The sequence below is a fragment of the Pipra filicauda genome, unplaced genomic scaffold (genome assembly GCF_003945595.2).
Source record: "Pipra filicauda isolate LSUMZ 115617 unplaced genomic scaffold, ASM394559v2 scaffold19_size4547281_pilon, whole genome shotgun sequence".
NCBI classification, from domain to species: Eukaryota; Metazoa; Chordata; class Aves; order Passeriformes; family Pipridae; genus Pipra; species Pipra filicauda.
Window position 1 is genome coordinate 1,662,502 of NW_024104309.1, and position 18,136 is coordinate 1,680,637.

General features: G+C 44.8%; 1 protein-coding gene across 1 annotated transcript; it reads right to left on the minus strand.

Moving 5' to 3' along the window:
* Window positions 1-2,642: 2,642 nt before the first annotated feature.
* Window positions 2,643-12,847, minus strand: DHCR24 (24-dehydrocholesterol reductase). The gene is made up of 9 exons (XM_027748754.2): window positions 12,553-12,847; window positions 11,156-11,311; window positions 10,611-10,716; window positions 10,222-10,340; window positions 9,868-10,131; window positions 8,980-9,123; window positions 7,828-8,025; window positions 6,900-7,078; window positions 2,643-4,861 (listed from the first exon to the last, which is right to left on the minus strand). Exons 1-9 carry the CDS (start codon window positions 12,781-12,783, stop codon window positions 4,708-4,710), a joined length of 1,551 nt encoding a protein of 516 aa, XP_027604555.1. The 5' UTR covers window positions 12,784-12,847; the 3' UTR covers window positions 2,643-4,707.
* Between the last annotated feature and the right edge of the window lie 5,289 nt (window positions 12,848-18,136).

Sequence of the window (18,136 nt, forward strand, 5' to 3'; positions counted from 1 at the left end):
CCCCACTGCAGGTTCCCTCTGTGGACAGGGAGGTTGGCATTGCCACACCTCTCCCCTCCCAGGAAAGTGAGAAGACCTTGGTGCTTCCCCACTCGGCAGGGGTAGTGGGAGAGTTAAAGAACAACCGGCTCTCAAGGCACTTCACAGATGCTGAGGTGGAGGCTGCACCTTGTGAAATGCAATTTTCCTGCAGTGGAGGTGTAGGCAGGTAGTTTCCACTGAGTTAGAGGAGGTACCTTGGGAAAGAACTGGAAGGTGGATGGATAATCAGGCTGTCTGGACTCATTCCCAGTGCCAGTACTGGAGTGCTCAATGGCCCTGAACAAAAATCACCTTCTCAGGCTGTGTCTTGGTTTCCCTGTCTGAGGAAGGAAGGTAACAAGGCTCTCTGACTGTAGAGGGTTTGAAACCACCAGCATGAAAATCCTGTGCAGCAGCTGGGAATTAGGCTAATGAGAGACCTCGGGACAGCCCTGCGCCCTCACCTTTGCTTGTGGGCAGGATTAGTGAACTGCTGTGGTGGCAGGATGGGTCGACAGCTCTGCAAGGGCTGTCTGCATCTCCAGCAGGTAGGCAGAAATCGGTCTTGGCAAAATATACCTTGGCAGCTTTGAGTGGGGCAGCCAGAAGTTACCTGTCCCATGATGGAAAGGGCATGATGAAATCAGCTTTCAGTACTGCCCAGCTTTGTTAATCTGAATTCCCATAGGAATAAAAACCCAATCTGAACAGTAAGTGGCATCTGCAATTAAAACACATCTCCCTGATCAAATAGCACCAGCTCCCAAATCGCTTTTCACATTACAGCTGTGCTTTTTAGGGAACACCCAGGCTTTTAAGAGCTCTGTTCACCTCCATGCTTTTTACGACTAATGAGATTAATCCAGCCAATAATTTCAGCCCACTGAATCACATCCTCTTTCCACAGTGAGTGGCTCAAGCCCGTTGCTAAGAACAGCTGGAGTGATTTGATTTCTGCTCCATGTTGTTCAGATACCTCTGAAGAAATCAGTTTTCCAAACAGAAGATGGTGCTGGAAAACCCCAATCAGTGAATAAATGGCAGAGATGCCAGCAGATGAGGGGGTAGATGAAAATACTTACAGCATGCTGGCATGCAAGTTGAGAGATGGGAAACAACTCACGTCTTGTTCTGTGCTAATTTAATTTTTCTTTAGGCAATCAGCAGTCTAACTTTTATGTTCAAGTAGTTTACACCTTGGACTTTATAGCAGTGACATACTTGAGATGATGATGCCAGGTGCTGCACATCCTCCCATGGAACGTCTGCTGCCACACAACAGTTCAATCAGGGTTAAACATGTCCTCTCAAACACTACTATTACTTAAAGGAGTTGCACATACCTGTTGTGGGTGGTGTTACCACACCTGAGTAGCCCCAGGTCCACCAATGCAACTCCATGGGGAACTGGATCTGAAAAGTGCAACTACAGCAAAGCAGAGCAGGGAATTAAAATCTGGAGGCAATGGAGAAAATGAGATGAGCAGAGCTGTCCGTAGTAACAAAGGCAGGCCATAAAAATGTATTAGGAGTATGCTGGTTCTCTCAGAGTTAAGCTTTATCAAGTCCTGTACAAGTGTTTAGACCAGACCGGAATAATTAAATTTAGGTGTAATTACGTGTTAGTTGTGGCTGATTAAGTATGCTAACTAATCTGCAATTATCATTTGGTGGGGGGAGATAATGAAACACAGGTAAAATCGCAGTGATTTAAGGAAATCCTGACTATTGTTCCAGAGGCAAGCAAAGGAGGAAGGAGGTCTGAAGGGAAATGCCTGAGCAGTGATGTGGGTGAGGGAGGGTACAGAAACACTGCTGGGGCAACAAAGGAATATTGTGAAATTCAGCTGTAAGCCAGGGACAACACAGAATGTGATTAAAGCAACGAAGGGCTTTGGCACCTGAACTGCGGTTTCAGCAGGGCTGAGCCACTTGGCAGCCTGGATTTCAGGAGACAGCCTGGAAGCTTCTCTCTAGGAAGAGAACACTGGGAGAAGGTGTACCAGCTATGACCAGGGGAGGGGCAGGAACACCTCCCACTGAGCCTACAGAGCTGCCACAAAGGCATTTATCAGGGAAACAGAAGAGGTGGGTGTGAAACTCCTCAGGCTGAAGAGCACACTGAATCTTCATCCTCCCTTCTGTGGCTGCTCTTTCAAAACGGGGATTAGATTTGTTAGCGTGAAGTGAGATGAATGAAGTAACTATCCATGTCAATAGGTAGCACCTAAATGCAAAATGGGGGCCTGTCCTCCTTGGACAAAACATCGAAGGGACAGAATGAGGAAAGGGGAGGGAAAAGTCAGGATAACTGGCATCATGAGGCTGTGGAGCTAGCTGGGCGTAACTGAAGCGTTAAGCCTCAGCTATGGGGTGTTTGTTTGGTGCAGGTGTGTCTCGGGGCAGAGATAAGTGAAGGCTCACAGACTTCAAAGACATTCCTTCAAAGCAGTTTGTAGCACCAGGGTCCTCATTTCCCACCCATCTCCCAGTGCCTCGGGTCTCTCACCCAGAGAGCAGCTTTCCTCAGTAATTGCTGACCATGTGTAACGACACAATAAGCACGAGAGAAATGATAAACAGCTGTTGAAAAGCACGTAACACTCATTAAAAGACACCACTTTGAACAGTACGCTGGCCAGAGCTTTATTTCCAACAGCCAGTACAACCAAAAATCAAGAGCAACAGCAATTATGTGTGTGCATGTGTGTGACTGATACAGTTGCAGTACTCAATCACGGCATACAAAGTTTGCCAATAAATTAAGAAGTGAAAAAACAAACACAGTGCATACCTAAAGATCATCAGTACATAAGTGAAACACAGCCTAAGTAGAAGTATTTGCATATCCTCTAGCTGTTTTAACATTGCCCTTTCAAAGCTAACCAAACCACTCTTGCTCTGTGCAGACTATCATACAAGCACTGGGCTAAGTCGTAGCTTTGCCCCAGGGGCAGGAAGGCAGGTCACACCCTGAGAATCAACACTTGCCTTCCTGTGTACCCCTGGTGCAGCCTGGAATGGCGTGGCAGACACTCCTGGATCACTGACACAGTTCCATGGCTTGGGCAGCACTGCAGACACTCTGCACTGGCTGTGTCTCCCCATGGAACGCTGTCCCTGCCACCATTCCACTGCACAGGATTTTGGGGGGTACTTTACTTGCACATGATATGCATCACTGAGTTACAGCCCAAAGTTATTCCTGCTACTGCTTTATCATTGGTTTCATCTGGACCATAAACATCCATCTATCAATAAATAAAATCATTGGTTTAGCACGCATAATAAAATTACACCTCCCACTGGTAACTGTTCAGGAAGTTCTCCATGTTACCCCTACAAAAGCCTCAAGAGAAGGACTTTCTTTTCCCTCGAGCTCAGTAAGGTTTCAAGTAACAATTTTCAGTACTGCTTGGACAAGACACAGGCTTGGTTTGGAACCCTGTTTCTAGCTACAGGGTCAAAACATTTCCACACTTCTACACTCAATTGCATCAAGTCCATGACTGTGCCATTTTCACCTGTGAGCAGCAGAAGAGGGAACTAACAGCACTTGCTGTTGATTTCCTCTCCAGGTGACTGAAACAGTCCTTTTACAAAGCCTATCAACCTAACCCAACTAAAATGAAAAGCAAAACTGTCACTCGAGTCAGAACCAAAGCCTGTGTGTATCAAGATTCACATCAAGAGTTCTTATCCACAGCCACTTGCTTTAATAAACCTCGTATAAAGGAAGCCTTGACTTCCTTTTCCTATTGGGCCAGGACAGAACCGTCTGAAATAACCCACATCTTCCTCCAACTGAGTACTTTTAAGGCACTAAAATTAAGCCACAACCAAAAAGCCCCCAAAAAACCAAACCAATCAAACAAAAAAATCCAAATAAACCAACCCACAAGGAAATTAAAATTTGGCTATATGAAATAGCAGCAATTCTTTTCAGTGATCTACAAAGCCAGAACATTGATACTTTGGGGCAAAAAAACCAATGCACTGTTGGCCAACTACGAAATACCTAAAACCTACACATCCATTCGCACTTCATAATCAAAATCAGTACAAATCTGATAGGCACAAGTAAAAAGCATCTTCTTCACACCTCAGTGCTCAGTTTTGAAACAGAAGCCACTGTCAGGGAGCTCAGCTGCCGTGCAGGACACCCCAGGTAGTGCAGCACCACCACCACCAGCGCTGGGCAGCCAGCTGGAGGATGATGGAACCACTGCGGAGCTGCTCTGCAGGATACTGACTGAAGGCAAATGTTTTTAACAACAGGATTAATTACACAATGCTTTGGCACCTATTTCTCAGCCCTCCCCTCCCATTTTCAAAAGTAATGTTTAATAGAGCTATGGTACACAGCTGGTGTAACTCCAGTATCTTCATCCATTCCCATTATTTTTCTTCTGCTTGGAAATAGGTGAATTCACCTATGTCACGACATTAGATACAAAGGCTAGCACTTCAGATTTCTTCAAAACAATCACTCTGAGTTTGGAAAACTGATTTTAAAAGATACGAAGAAATACTAAACATAAATGTATAAAGCAGGAATTCATACCTTTAAACATCAACAAGAATGAGCTTATTTGGAGAGCAATAAAGCTTTTTTTTTTAAAGGATATACTGACTAGCTATAGGTAAATTCCTCTTTCCCTGATTGCTTGTTTAGCTAAGCCAGGCTCAGTGCCTTGCAGATTTGCAGATTTTGTCATACACTTCTGGAAAGGCATCCTTGCAATTCATCTGCTCCCTCAGCTTGTGGTACAACGAACCATCAAACATATCCCAGAACTCCTCACGGGTCATATAGCAATCTGCATACAGCATCTGGAAACTGGAGAGCAGGGGAAAAAAAGGGACAGTGATTCAACATTAATTGTGCCACAAGATTTGATATAGAATATTAAATAAAAAATTCAGGGCAAGATACGAATAGCAAATATTCAACAACAAACCCCATCAAAAGTGCTTTTTAAAAACAAGCAAGTACAATTGCTCTCATGGATTATGTTGGGACGCTCAGCCAACAATATTTTGTGGATTTAACATTACTATGATCTCTTTTCCAAGAGGAAATAATACATAAAGGTGAAAACAGCAGTATACTGCTACAGTCACTTTGGTGAAGGGCAAGATGGGAAAAGAAAGTAATTAATTATTGCTTTTAAAATATAGCTCTTTAGTCATCAGTGTATTGATACTTTCATACGTTTTGCTACTACAAGGATTAAAAAAATGTGTATAAAAGGTGGGTCATGTTTAGCCATCCTAACCACGTGAAGCCAACTCCTCTGACAACTTGTATTCTATCAGCTTGTATTCACAGAAACACAAGTCTGGAGAGAACTTCTAAAGTTCAGCCAAACCCAGAGTCTGGCTCCTTGCATCGAAAACCATACATAACCTACATTCTCCCTGACAAATACTTTTTAACTGCTCTTGAAAGACAGATTTTCTTCCATTCAAAAGATTTTAATTTCAGCTTAAAAAAAACAAAGGTGTATTCTGTGTGTTTTCTTATGATCCACGGAGATATAGTCATGGTGTGTGGTATCAGCTGTGTTATGAAATCCATTCAAGGCAGATATAGCAATACATCCTTTGACTTTTTAGTTTCTTAGGACTGGGTACTGAGAATAGAACTTGGAAGGGAAAACACCACCAAATCAGACCAGGCTGAGAAACTGAATTCATAGTGTAAATGAAGCACAGTGTAACAAAGGTCCATTTACAAATTAAATCCTTATTTAGTTGTGGACTCTTCCTCACTTTCATCCTGTGCTTTCTAAACTGCAGCTAGCATCAGAGTACAGCAGCAAAACACAAACTTACTTACATAAAAGCTCTATTGTTGTGTGCAATTACACAACTATAAGATTAAGCATTTATCTGTTGTTTATTTCCCAGTGGCAGGTAGAAAACAGACAAAATTTTTTAGTAAAGGTCTTTAAATTAAAAGCTCAATTTCAAGTTAATAAAAATAAAAAGCTTAAAATTAACTTTGGGTTTCTTTGTTCTCTGGCAGATCCCTTATTGCCGCTCGAAGTCATTTACAGTCCCCAAATCATCTTGAAGCAGCCTCACCATTGTTGCTCAGCCACATGGGACATGATCACTGTTAGACTGAGAAGTAGGTCAAAATAGAAATGTGGATAAATTATACTGATGGTGTAAAAATACCGTGTAGTTGCTTTTTGTTCCTGAGAAACCAGCCTGTGGCTGCTTCTCCACTGACACCACTACAGCAAATTAGGCTGGCATGAGTCCGTGACAGATGGTGGGCACATGCCTCACGCCTACTGTGGTCCTGTGTAATAAGAACTGAGGCAGGGAAAAGGAAGCTCTGGAGTACAAGTTTTGTGGGAGGAAAGGCTCCCACCACCACACAGGGACTGCAGGGAGAGCCAAGGCCGAGATCCCTGGGCAAGGACACCCTGGCACAAGGACAGGGCAGAGCCTCAGCAAGGACTGCAGGAAGAACAGTCCCAAGGGCAGGCAGGAAAGCTGTCCAAACTTTTAACAGCCTGCAGGATTCCTGAGGGATGTATTCCAAGGAGGTGTTTTGTTACAGCAGACTCCACTCCCAGAGCAGCCTGGAAGTGAAAGGTGACCCAAAGCCATCCACCTCACAAATACACTGCAAGAACTTCAGCCAGAGTGCCCATTTGGTTGGTTGGATTTGCAATCAAACTATAAAGTGAAACCATATTCAAAAATCATACCATCAAAATTAGAAATTTATATTAGTTTTCAATTATTGTAGTTGCTAAATTATTGCAATATTAAAGTTCTGTGGGATTAAATAACTGTGATTAAATGACATGGGAATGAGTTATAGGCATTATTACTGCTCTGAGGAGTTGTATCCTTACCCATGCACACTTCTTACAAACTTTTCCATTTGCCTCATTGAAGCCCTGGCTTCAAATTGTTTCCTTTTGGGCTCTCCATAAGCTCCTATATCCACATACAGTTCGGCTTCATCTCCTTTGGGGTGGACCATACCAGGATTGTTGGGCAATATGAAAGGACATAACCAAAGAGGGTACACCTGCAGAGGTAGGAAAACACTGTATCACTTATTTTGTAACAAAACAGTCCTTTAAGCTTGTTAATAAATGTGACAAAATAAAGAGTTTCTTCCCAATCTGGGATTGAAACTCTTCCTTTCAGCTCTTCCTTTCCAGTTGTCCTGGTGTTGTTCTTAGCTGTACTTTCTAATGACTGTAACACAAACAGACTGAGTGTCCTAGAATTACATCTCCTCCCCCTTAAATATTTGAAATGAAAAGGAAACAAACCAAACAAATAAACCATCCCTGATCCCAAAGCAACAACTGAATAAACATTCTGAGTAAAAAAGAGAACAAAGAGTTTCTTTTCCAGGTTACTCTAAAATTGAAATTGCCAAGTTTGTACTTCTACACTGACTGAAATAAACTCAGAAATAAAAGCAAGAAAGGGAAATGAATCTCCACAGTTGGTGTTTAGCGAGACCACCAATCATTTTAGATGAAAGAAAAATCATTTCAACTTTTACTAAGTGATAAAATCTTTTAGAAGTGTTGGCTTCTACTAAAGTTTGAATCTTTTTTTTTAATTATTTTTTTTTAAATTGTTTTGGAAAGCTGTGTGCATTTCTGCTGCAGCCTTGAATCATGGACTCACAAAGCACAGTACTCCCCAGGACACAATAATGACCTTTCACACAAACAGAATATTATGTCTCAAGATCAACAGTCACAGTTCTTATCACAAACATTCCAAGATTCACTGCATCCTAAAAACACGTGTTCTTACATTAAGGTCAATGTGGAAGGTCTGGATGGATTTTTCAAGGCTCTTCATTGGCACCAACATGTCCTGTACAACGTGGTGCTGCTCGTACAGCTTTCGAATGGTTTCTCCTTGGGTGAGTTTTAACAAGGAGATTTTTGGAGGAACCATCCAGCCAAACAGGTAACGGAAGATGGGGTTATTGCCAAATGGAATGATATCCTTTAAAGAGGGAAAAAAAAAGAGTTTGACAGAAGAATGTGTAAGTGAACCAAAAGAACACTTCAGAATCCTCAGAACAATATTAAGCCAGATTTTCAATAAATTTAACTGCTGATACTTTTGCTAAGCTACTGTAATACAAATATGAGGAAATAAGAGATTGAACTTGGCTACAGAGCCCTGCCCTAAAGCCTCCTCTAGTTACCACTAATTTTCAGTGCTACAAATCACAAGACAAACAGCCTCAAACACTTTCAGAGAACGAAATTCAGAGAACAACAGGCTATTATCTTACAACTGCCAAGGGAGGAGTGCACAAGAAGCTAAACTTACAGAACTCTTGCAAGAATAAACACATACAGGATCAGTTCTTAAAAGCATTTTAAATCTGTAAAATTTGTATTACTTCCTGCACAGCCAACTCCTATCTAACTTCTCCAGGAGCTGAAAAGATCTGGTATCTCACTCCAGAGATTCAAAATGTAACAACAGGAATACTTAAGAATGTCAAATAAAGTTTTGCAGAACTGCACATCGCAACAAACATATTTATGAAATTCAAAGTAATAACCTTACTGCATAATTACTGCTCTGAGTTTAGGCAGGGCAAATTTTCAGCCATAATTTCACATTAATGTTTTTTCCATCATCTGAATTTGAAAATCACTGAGCAGGTATAAAAGCTTCGTGCTGAAATATGTACTTAAGGTGTAAATTCAGAAAAGCACTAAATCAGAAATCAGGAGTTTATGGTACAATGCCTTATGTAAAAGAAGTGCCCTTGGGTTTGTTTTACTCAAATGTGAACTTGTAAATTTGCCCTAAGTTTCACTGGGTTTTTCTGCCATGAAAGACAGAAGTTGTTGCCAAGGGGAAGAAGATACAGTGTACCTACACTGGGAAAGAGCAGAGTACCCTCCTGCATATGTATCTTAATTTTGGAACTGGTCTTACTTGGAGCTCCCAGAAGATACTGCGTGTATGTCTGTGATAATAATGTCTGGAAGGAATGTATTCTATTCCAGTCCTGTCAGCTTTCAAATACTTCTCCACATGCTTAAAGAACCATGGCTTGTAGTAGTTGCCAATTCTGTTTATCTGCAAGAAAACATTCATTCATTAGATAAGTTACACCTTCCTAGCCAACATGGAGTATGTCCCCAAATTCCTTTACTGTGAGGAATCTATGTTATACTCTCTGTGACAGAACCTTCATTTCTCCACCTGCATGGCTCCTTCTTACCTTTCTTGCATTAACATTTAATTTAAGTGAGGCTTGCTAAGGCTTGCCACTTACAAGCTATTTAAGAGACTATGAATGTGACAGAACTGGATTCCTAAAATACTAGTCTCTAAATCCACCATCAACCCAAAGTCTCACATGGCAAAGGAGAAACATCCAGGTGGAGGGCTGCATGAACAGTTAGCATGTCCCTCCTGTACTTATCCCTGATGTGTTTTACCAATATTAACAGAATTCAAAGCTTGCTGGGAAGAGAGTTACTCTGAATAACTGCAGTTCAAAGCAGCATTGTTCAGTGTAGGAGAAAAGATCCTTCTCTTCCCCCTCAGGTACTGAAATGAAGAGTCTGTAGACTGAATTATTTGCTAGAATAATGAAATCAGTGGGTCATTTCTCATCAGTTGAAGAGATTTAGAGAACAGACTCTGTCACAGTAGCAAAGAACAGTAATTTAAAATATTCTGATGGACAGATCTAACTTTTAATCCCATGTTAAGAGATTGTTCCAATTTTATAATAGTTTTATACTGGCATCTAGTACAGTTTCATTAGACTTTGGGAGTATTTTTTTTCTTTGTGAATAACTTCCCTTTAGTTACCTTGCTTTGCTCAGCTTCATCAGTCAAGACTCCTGTCATGATAACCGCTTCATCCAAAGAATACAGAAGTCCTTCCACAAAACTATTCTCCTTTTTCTTAGACTCTTCAGTGAACTTCTCACAAATCTTCTGCAGTCCTCTCACGGGCTCATAATGTATTTTGACATATTTCTTGGCAGGAATCATTTTTATTTCTGCTGCAACCAGGAAACCCAAAGTACCACAAGACCAAGGCACTGCATAAAATAGGTCTGAGTTTTCAGTCTGCAAAAAGTATGTCATACTAAATCATATATCCACACTGATAACTGTCAACGACATTGTAAATGATAGCAAAGTAACATTTTGTCTTACTGGTGAACATCTCACAAGGCTTCCATCAGCAAGAACAAGTTCATAGGCCACACAGGTGTGTTGAAAAAGTCCATAGATATGGGATGATGACTCAATGCCAGTTCCCATGATCAGGCCACCTTATCAAGAGAGCACATAACAAACCAAATGAAACACACTCCAAAACGAAGGTGGTTTATGAGAGCAAAACCCAACTTCTAAGCTCTGGGCATGACTTTTAAGACTATTTGAAAAAAAAAAAAAAAGGCAGTGTTTATAGCATATATACCACAAGGAACATAAGGTTCAGCAGAGTATTTATAGAACCTTTAATGCAATGTTACTGCATAAAAAAAACAGTGAAAGTGCAGCAAAATCAATGAGTCTCTTGTCATCACAACGACCCTTACCTACTGTGAGATCATCCAGCTCTGGTACCACAGGAATAGTCCAGCCCATGGGATTCAGGTGTGCAGTCAGCTGGCCCATGGACACCAAAGGTTCCACACGAACAATCTAAAAAGCAACAAAAAAACCCAGTTCCCCCAACAAACATAAATTAAGTGTTTAGCATTAATGGAGACAAAATATGGCTAACTGGATACACTTCCATCTGTTGTCAGAACTCAGAGACTCACTTTCCTGAGAGCGCTACTAAAAATAGTTGAAACTGTTTAGTGATTCCTCCTCTGCCTCAACATCTTGTTGCTCAGTACCCAAAACCATAAATCAATCTGGTCTTTTAGACTTCAGCACATAAAAGCCAAGCAAGTCCATATGCTGGGGTTTTTTTTGACAAAATGGTCCAAGCACACATTGTAAAACCTAAAATTTGGTGGGTCTGTTGCTACAGAAATCCTTTCCTCTGTATGGAATCTAACCTTTTCAGCTACAGATATTGTAAAGAAAGCTGTAAACTTTACTATTATAAAAGCTTTGTGATGGAATTTGTTACCTGTCTTTCACTGTCCACTTCCAGGACATCCATTAAGTTGATCATGATGTTCTTATGGGTCTTCTTATACTTCCCAACACGAAGTGACACAGTCAGCCAGCCTGGCCGGCCTGTGCACATGTATCTCTTGCTGCCTTCGTTTTTCCATTCCCGAACCTGCAAGAAGTAACAACTGAAACATTCTTCTCTCACTGTGAAAAGATGTTCATAAATACTGTTACTCCTCTACATCAAGTAACAAATCCTGGATATCTTCACGTTAGAGTAGGGATGCTTTGGAACTCTGACCTCCGAACTTCTAAATAAAGTACCACCAGAGTGGTCTAGCTATGTAGAGGAAGCCTTTCTAATATCCTGTACCTTTGGGGTTTTTTGGGTAGGGATTCAGAAAACTAGCAAGAAACTAACACAGTTTAAAAAACCCACAGAAAAACCTATACTGTAAGGGAAGTATTATCACTGTCATAATCTAAGTTCTACTCCAAAACACACAAAAAGTAGTCTGAGCCTGCAACTAAATGGGCAAAGAGAGAAAACCTGGTCTGGAGGAAGCAACCTTGGGTAATCTGGTCTAGAGAAAGGTGTCCCTGCCCATGGCAGGGGGGTTGGAATGAGGTGGTTTTTAAGGTCCCTTCCAATTCAAAACCTTCTAGGACACTATGAAAAGTTGAAAAGGAAAATGTGTAAGCCATACATATGATCCAGGAATTCTGCAAAGCCACAGTGGTTAACAGCTGGTGAACAAACATCAATTGTAGCGTTTTCTTCAAAGCTCAACTGCTGCTACAGATGGTAAAAAAACCCAAACAACCCCAAACCCTCAGAGAATCTGTGCACATTAATATCTGCGACGAACGTGAGAGGCAAGGACTAAAACAGAAGACGTGACAGAATTACCATAAATACCGGAGAGCACCGAAACATTACAGACATCTGCATTTCTGGGTGGAGGAAAAGTTTCATTTCCCCCTCAACCATCTCCTGGAACTGGCAGTGCCGAGAAGCAGGATGTTAAGTGGCATTAAAACACAGTATTGAGCCTGCCATTCCCAGGCTGCTGTTCCCACGTTCCACACACGTGTGTCCCTGAGCCAGGTGAGCGTCCAGCGCGGCTCACGGCACGTCCCTGAGGATGCCGCAGCGCCAGGAGCCGCAGGGGGGAAGTTCCAGAAGAGTTTCAGAGCGGGACAAAACACCCACAGGGGCTGAAACACCCGCTGGCGTTTATTCCTTTGTTTTTTCCCGCTCCGGCTGGACTTTGCCCCGGGTGCGGGATGGGGGGGAAGGAGCAGCAGGGTGGGCACGGGCTGGCAGGTCGTGGGACAGGGACAGGTTCTCCCCGCTCAGAGCCATCCCCCAGCCCGGGGCGGGGGTCCTGGGGTCCGGGCGAGTCTCACCTGCGCCTGGATGTGCCGGACGCGCTGGGCGTGCTGCCGCGGGGCGCTGTGGAGGCGCCAGACGGCCCATGCGCGCAGCTGGTAGTAGATATCGAAGAGGATGGAGAGCGGCAGGAGGAAGAGGCAGACGAAGACCCAGCGGTGGTGCACCAGCACGGCCTCCAGTCCGCGGTGGCGCACCCAGAGCAGCAGCAGCAGGAGCCCCGCGCCCACCGACCACAGCGCCGACATGGCGCCCGCCACCCGCCCGCGCTCCCTCACGGCCGCGGGGACCCCGCCATGCCGCGCCCGCCGCTCGCGCGCTCGCCGCCCGCGCCACGCCCCCCCCGCGCCATTGGCCCGGGAGTGAGGCGAGGGGAGGGCAGCGGCCAATCCGAGAGCTCCGCGGAGATCGGACCAGGCGCTGCGGGAGCCGATTGGCTGCGCGCGGCCGGCCCCGCGCTCCTCATCGCCCCGGCCGGCGGGGCCCCCCCGGGGCGGGGGAGTCACCGACAGGGGACGGAGCGGGGGAGCCGGGTCGGACCCCCGGGCAGGGCTGGGGAACGGGCCTGGGACACGGGGTGAGGGGGAGCAGGGCAGGGGGGACCCCCCCAGTTAGGGTTACGGAGTTAGGACCGGCCCTTGGCAGAGCAGTGGTGGAGGTGCTGTGGTGGCCAGTGCCCCTCGGGCACGGAGCTCGCCCTGATGTCTTTTGATTGGGGGTCTGGAGCAAAACACCTCCAACATCCTTCACTTGCGTCATTCCTTCTGGCGTTGTACCAGAGAACCCGCAGTGCAGGCATCTCCCACAAAGTCGGAAATGCCGTGGGGTACACTTTATAGAGGGAAGAAGGAGATACCCACCTCCAAAACGCGGCTTTCTCTCTAAAATCCTAGCAGAAAATTCCTCTCCGTGATGGAACTGTGGGAGGGAAGATACACAAAGTCTATGAGATAAAGCTTTTGGTTTTAAGCTAAAATGCATTCTGTCCCTCAAGAGATATTTGAGAGTGGCAGAGGTCCACTGATCGCCCCAGGAGGTGCTGGCACAGCCAGTGCTGTCAGGGACTCTGGGAATGTCAGAGACCTTGCCATGGCACCACTAGGTTCAGAGAGGAACACGGAATCAAAGTGTTCTGTAAGGACGCTGCCATGGTGGTGTAGGACATTAATGTGTCAGATGGTGCCTCTTCCTCTTTGTCAGCAGGACAAATGCTCACCTTGGCCTTTGGCTGCCACAGGAAATACCTGGGAGCTCCAGGCTGGGAGGGATCAGTGCATCAAGGTTCAGAGCTCAGCTGTGGCTATGGCAGGCAGCCACGCTTTATAGCCTCCTCCAGACAGCTCAGAGGCTTTGTTTTGAACCCTGTTCATGTTTTCATAGAATCACATAATGGTTTGGGTTGGAAGGACCTTAAAGGTCATCTAGTTCCAACCCTCTGTTGTGGACAGGGACACCTTCCACTAGACCGTGTTGCTCGGGGCCCCATCCAACCTGGCCTCCTTCCATCACTTCCAGGGATGGAAGTTTTGGCATACTGCTTTTATTGGTTTTCTCCCACTGCTTTTATTGAAAGACTGATCTGAAACTTCACAGCTCTCATATTTGGAAACAGTCTCCCAGTTTCCAGCTTGAATTTATTTACAGCCAAATTTATATTTGTTGCACTTGATCCTAGTCTGCCCACTAGCTTTTCTTACATCTGACATGATATCTGCTTTTATTTACCAATTTGTCTGCTGACTGAAATTATTCAGGGAAAAGAAGGTTCCTATGCCCTAGGAGAGGTTATTTTAACCTCTCAGAACAAGCTAAATAATTATTCCTGATCTGAGTGTGATCAAGTGCTGGGCTTATCGAATAACAGCATCATTTATTCATAAGGGGATATTTATGCTTTCGGTGTAAATACTGTTTTGAAATTGTTTTTACGAAGAACCGTTAGAAGTGTTTATAATGTTTGCCATGTTTTGCTCTTGTTTTTGTAAGGCCCTAGGCAGAAAGAAGGGAGTAGGATGTGATGTGAAACTGCTTTAAAGCAGAGGGGTGAAACACCATTCAGATTATGGTCAAATGGCTTGTGTACTTAGCAGTGTCAAGCATAGAAAGCACAGGAATGAGAAGGGGATGAGGGAAGGGGGGACAGATATTATAAATGCTTCTGTTTGTCAATTTTAGTTATTTTAGGTGTGAATAACACATCATCCAACAATCTATGTAGGCTTAGGAAAACAACATCTGCAAATCTGGTTTGCTAAGGTTCTCTTGGTATCTTGGTGAGACTGAAATCCCTGGTTTCTTCAATTAAATTATCATTTTAAGTGTGTTTAAGCTGTTAGTGCTTCTTAAAAAAGCAGTCCTTTTCCCTTCCTCTCCTCCCTCCCTCCCTCCCTCTGCTGCCATCCTATCCGCCCACTCGTGCTGTTCTGGGCACACTGTGCAGTACAAGTGCTTCTGCTGTCACTCAGTAAAACAGGTTGGAGAACGGATATGACTACAGAATTAAACATCTTTTCTAAATCAGTTTTTTTTTCTGCCTGGACCAGCTCTCCAGTGGAGTTCACCCCACACACCCTTGTGCTGAGAGCAGAGCAGAGGCCTCTCACTGACTGTGCTGGAGCACCCCATCCATCTGGGGAGAGCTCCTCCCAGATAGCCCTGCCAGCCCTGCTCAGGGCTCTGTTCCTTACCCAGCAGGGCTTGGTGATAACCACACAAAAGCTTTTGGACAAAAGAGGCAGCTGTTTGTCTAAGGAGACAGACAAAAGGGACATAGAATCATGGAATTGTTTAGGTTGGAAAAGCCCTCTAAGATCATCAAGTCCAACTGTTCCCTCAGCACTGCCAAGGCCATCACTAAATCATGTCCCCAAGTGCCACACCTACACGGCTTTTAAATTCCACCAGGGATGGTGGTTCCACCACTGCCTTGAGCAACCTGTTCCAGTGTTTGATGACTATTTCCACGAATAAATTTTTCCTAATATCCAATCCAAACCTCCCCTGGCACAACTTGAGGCTATTTCCTTTCCTTCTGTCACTATTTACCTGGGAAAAGAGATTGACCCCCACCTCGCTGCAACCTCTTTTCAGGGAGTTGTAGAAAGTGATAAGGTTCCCCCTGGGCCTCCTTTTCTTCAGACTGAGCCCCCTCAGCTCTCTCAGCTCTTCCTCATCAGACTCCAGCCCCTTTCCCAGCTCTGTTGCCCTTTCCTGGACACCATCCAGCCCCTCAATGTCTTTCTTGTTGTGAGGGGCCCAGAACTGAACACAGGACTTGAGACACGGTTTCATCAGCACTGGGCATGGAGTTCTGATCTTGCCCTTATCCTGCTGGCCTCACTACATTTTAATAGCATAGAGAGCATTTGAGCTGCAGACAAAAGTGGGCTGAAGACTTCTGTCTCCATTAGAAAAATATCAAGAGGCATTTAGGGGTACCAAAGGAAGGCATTGAAAAGCAATGCCTTTTCAATGCCTTTTTCATGCAAGCTCTCATAGCCCTGGTACTGACTGCCACGGAGCTGCTCAGTGGTGTCAGGGCACCAAAAGAACGGGTGTTTAAGAGGAATAGTTATGAAACTAGTAAAGAATTTTGGGAAAGCTGCAAGCCTGCTTAACTCAATAAAGAAACTAGCTGATGGTTGGTAGGGGTGAGGAGTCACCTGCCTTCAGTTTTCCTGCACGTTGATTTGGCGCAGAGACGGTGCTGTCACAAACGGGAGCGTTTCTGAGGGTTGGAGAGAGGTGGTGCTCAAACTGCTTGTGAGAAGCTCCCTCTACTGAGAAATCTTAAGTATTTTCGGTCGCCTTGAAAGAAAAGCCTGCCGGGGGATGTAGGCTGGAGCAGGGCTTTCTGTGTTTATCTGATATTGCTTAATTGCCCGGCTTATGGATGGTGGTTTTTGAAAGGTATTTATCAATAGGATATCCATTGTCCAGGACCTGCTTCTCATGTTCCACAAATGTTTCATGTGAGGGAGAAGGTTTGTGTGGTGGCTTGAGGAGGAGGAGGGCAGAGGGTTTGGTGCAGCAGCTGTAGCTGGGGTGGTCCTTGGAAAATCGATGAAAGAGGGAAAATGGGATTTTAGTTACTTTAGAAACTTCCAGATGGCTCTCAGGGAGAGTGAAACACTACCTGAAGGCTTAGACAAGGATCTTTAGGATGATTAGTCTGTTTTAGGTGTAGGTGGACCTACTGTGGAAGGACTTATTTAATATTTGTGATGGGGAAGGCTCTCCAGGTGGATTAGCCCACCCTGCCCAGCACACTGAGTCCTCAGGGTGAGTTTGCTCTTTCTTCCTTGCCTTTGCCTTGTCCTGTTGCCAACCTGTTTGCACTGGGAATGGCTTCACCAAGAAAAGGAATAACTGGTGCTGCAGGAACCAAGGATGTCTGGGCTGTGCCCTATGTGCTCTCATACTGGCCATGTTGCATGGCCCCACTCTGTCAGTGAGCTATTGTAGATGGCTGGTGGGACCCATCGTCATCTTGGGAGGAAGCAGATGTAGGGTGTGAACTGAAATCTGGAATATTAATGATGGCAGAGTGTGACCCATCCTTTGGTGGCCATGCTCTGCATCAGGAGGCAAGGTCAGCTGCTGGTCAGCACATTTGCAGAGCCACTGAAAAAAACAGTGCAGCAGAACATACGAGAGCTTTTGTGTATCCTCTGTGACATGTATTAAATCCAGCTTTACAACTGCCTGTGAAAAGACACCCTGTCTGGGATTTATAAAAAGAATCACTTGTCAAAACAGAGAGCCAGACTGGGAAAGGAATTCAGCCCTCCCTTCGTTGTCACCGGGGCCAGTGTCCTCTGCTGCAGAAATGAAATGGCTGTGACATGGTAGCAGGCATGGAGAGCTGGTTCCTGAAGAATTTGGGGTTCCAGCACTCAAACTGCACACTGGGGGAGGCCACACTCCTCTGGATGAGGACTGGGGGACAGTGAGCTCATGGGCCACCACCAGTTGCCTTCATAGACAGCCCTTCTGGGCACGAGGCTGGCCGAGAGTGAGGAGGGGCAGTGGGTGGAGAAGCAGTGGTGCTCCCCATCTCCTTCCATTGGTGAGATCCCGGGGATGCTGGCTGTGCTGGGCATAGCAAAGTGGATACAGCCAGTGGAAGGCAATAAATAGATTATTTCATACTCATGATACAGTGAACAAATGTACCAGCGGCCTCCAAGATGCTCAGGGTGAAGCATCACTTTGTTGTGAAGGCAACTGTGAACCACAGCTGGTGGGGAGCAACTGCAGGGTACCCTCTCCCATCACTTGCCTCTGGCCTCCTCTTGCCTGAAGTGGCAAATGCTGTGGGAACATGAAGAAGCATTTGGGGTTAACATGACGGTGAAGGCTTGTCACCGGAGGAAAACACTACAAGTTATTTTTCTGTACAGGCCAAATTTTTGTCCCATTTTCAGCTCCCAGCAAATCTACCAGTGTGTTTAGCCTCCTGGTACCAGATGTACTTGTGGGCCCTTTTTCCTCCAAATAAAGCTAAGACTTTCGCTGCCTTGGCTGTGGCCATTCTCTCCGTCTGGTGCTGTCACTCCATCACCTGTCTGCTTTCATTTATTTCAACATTTTAAAAATTTC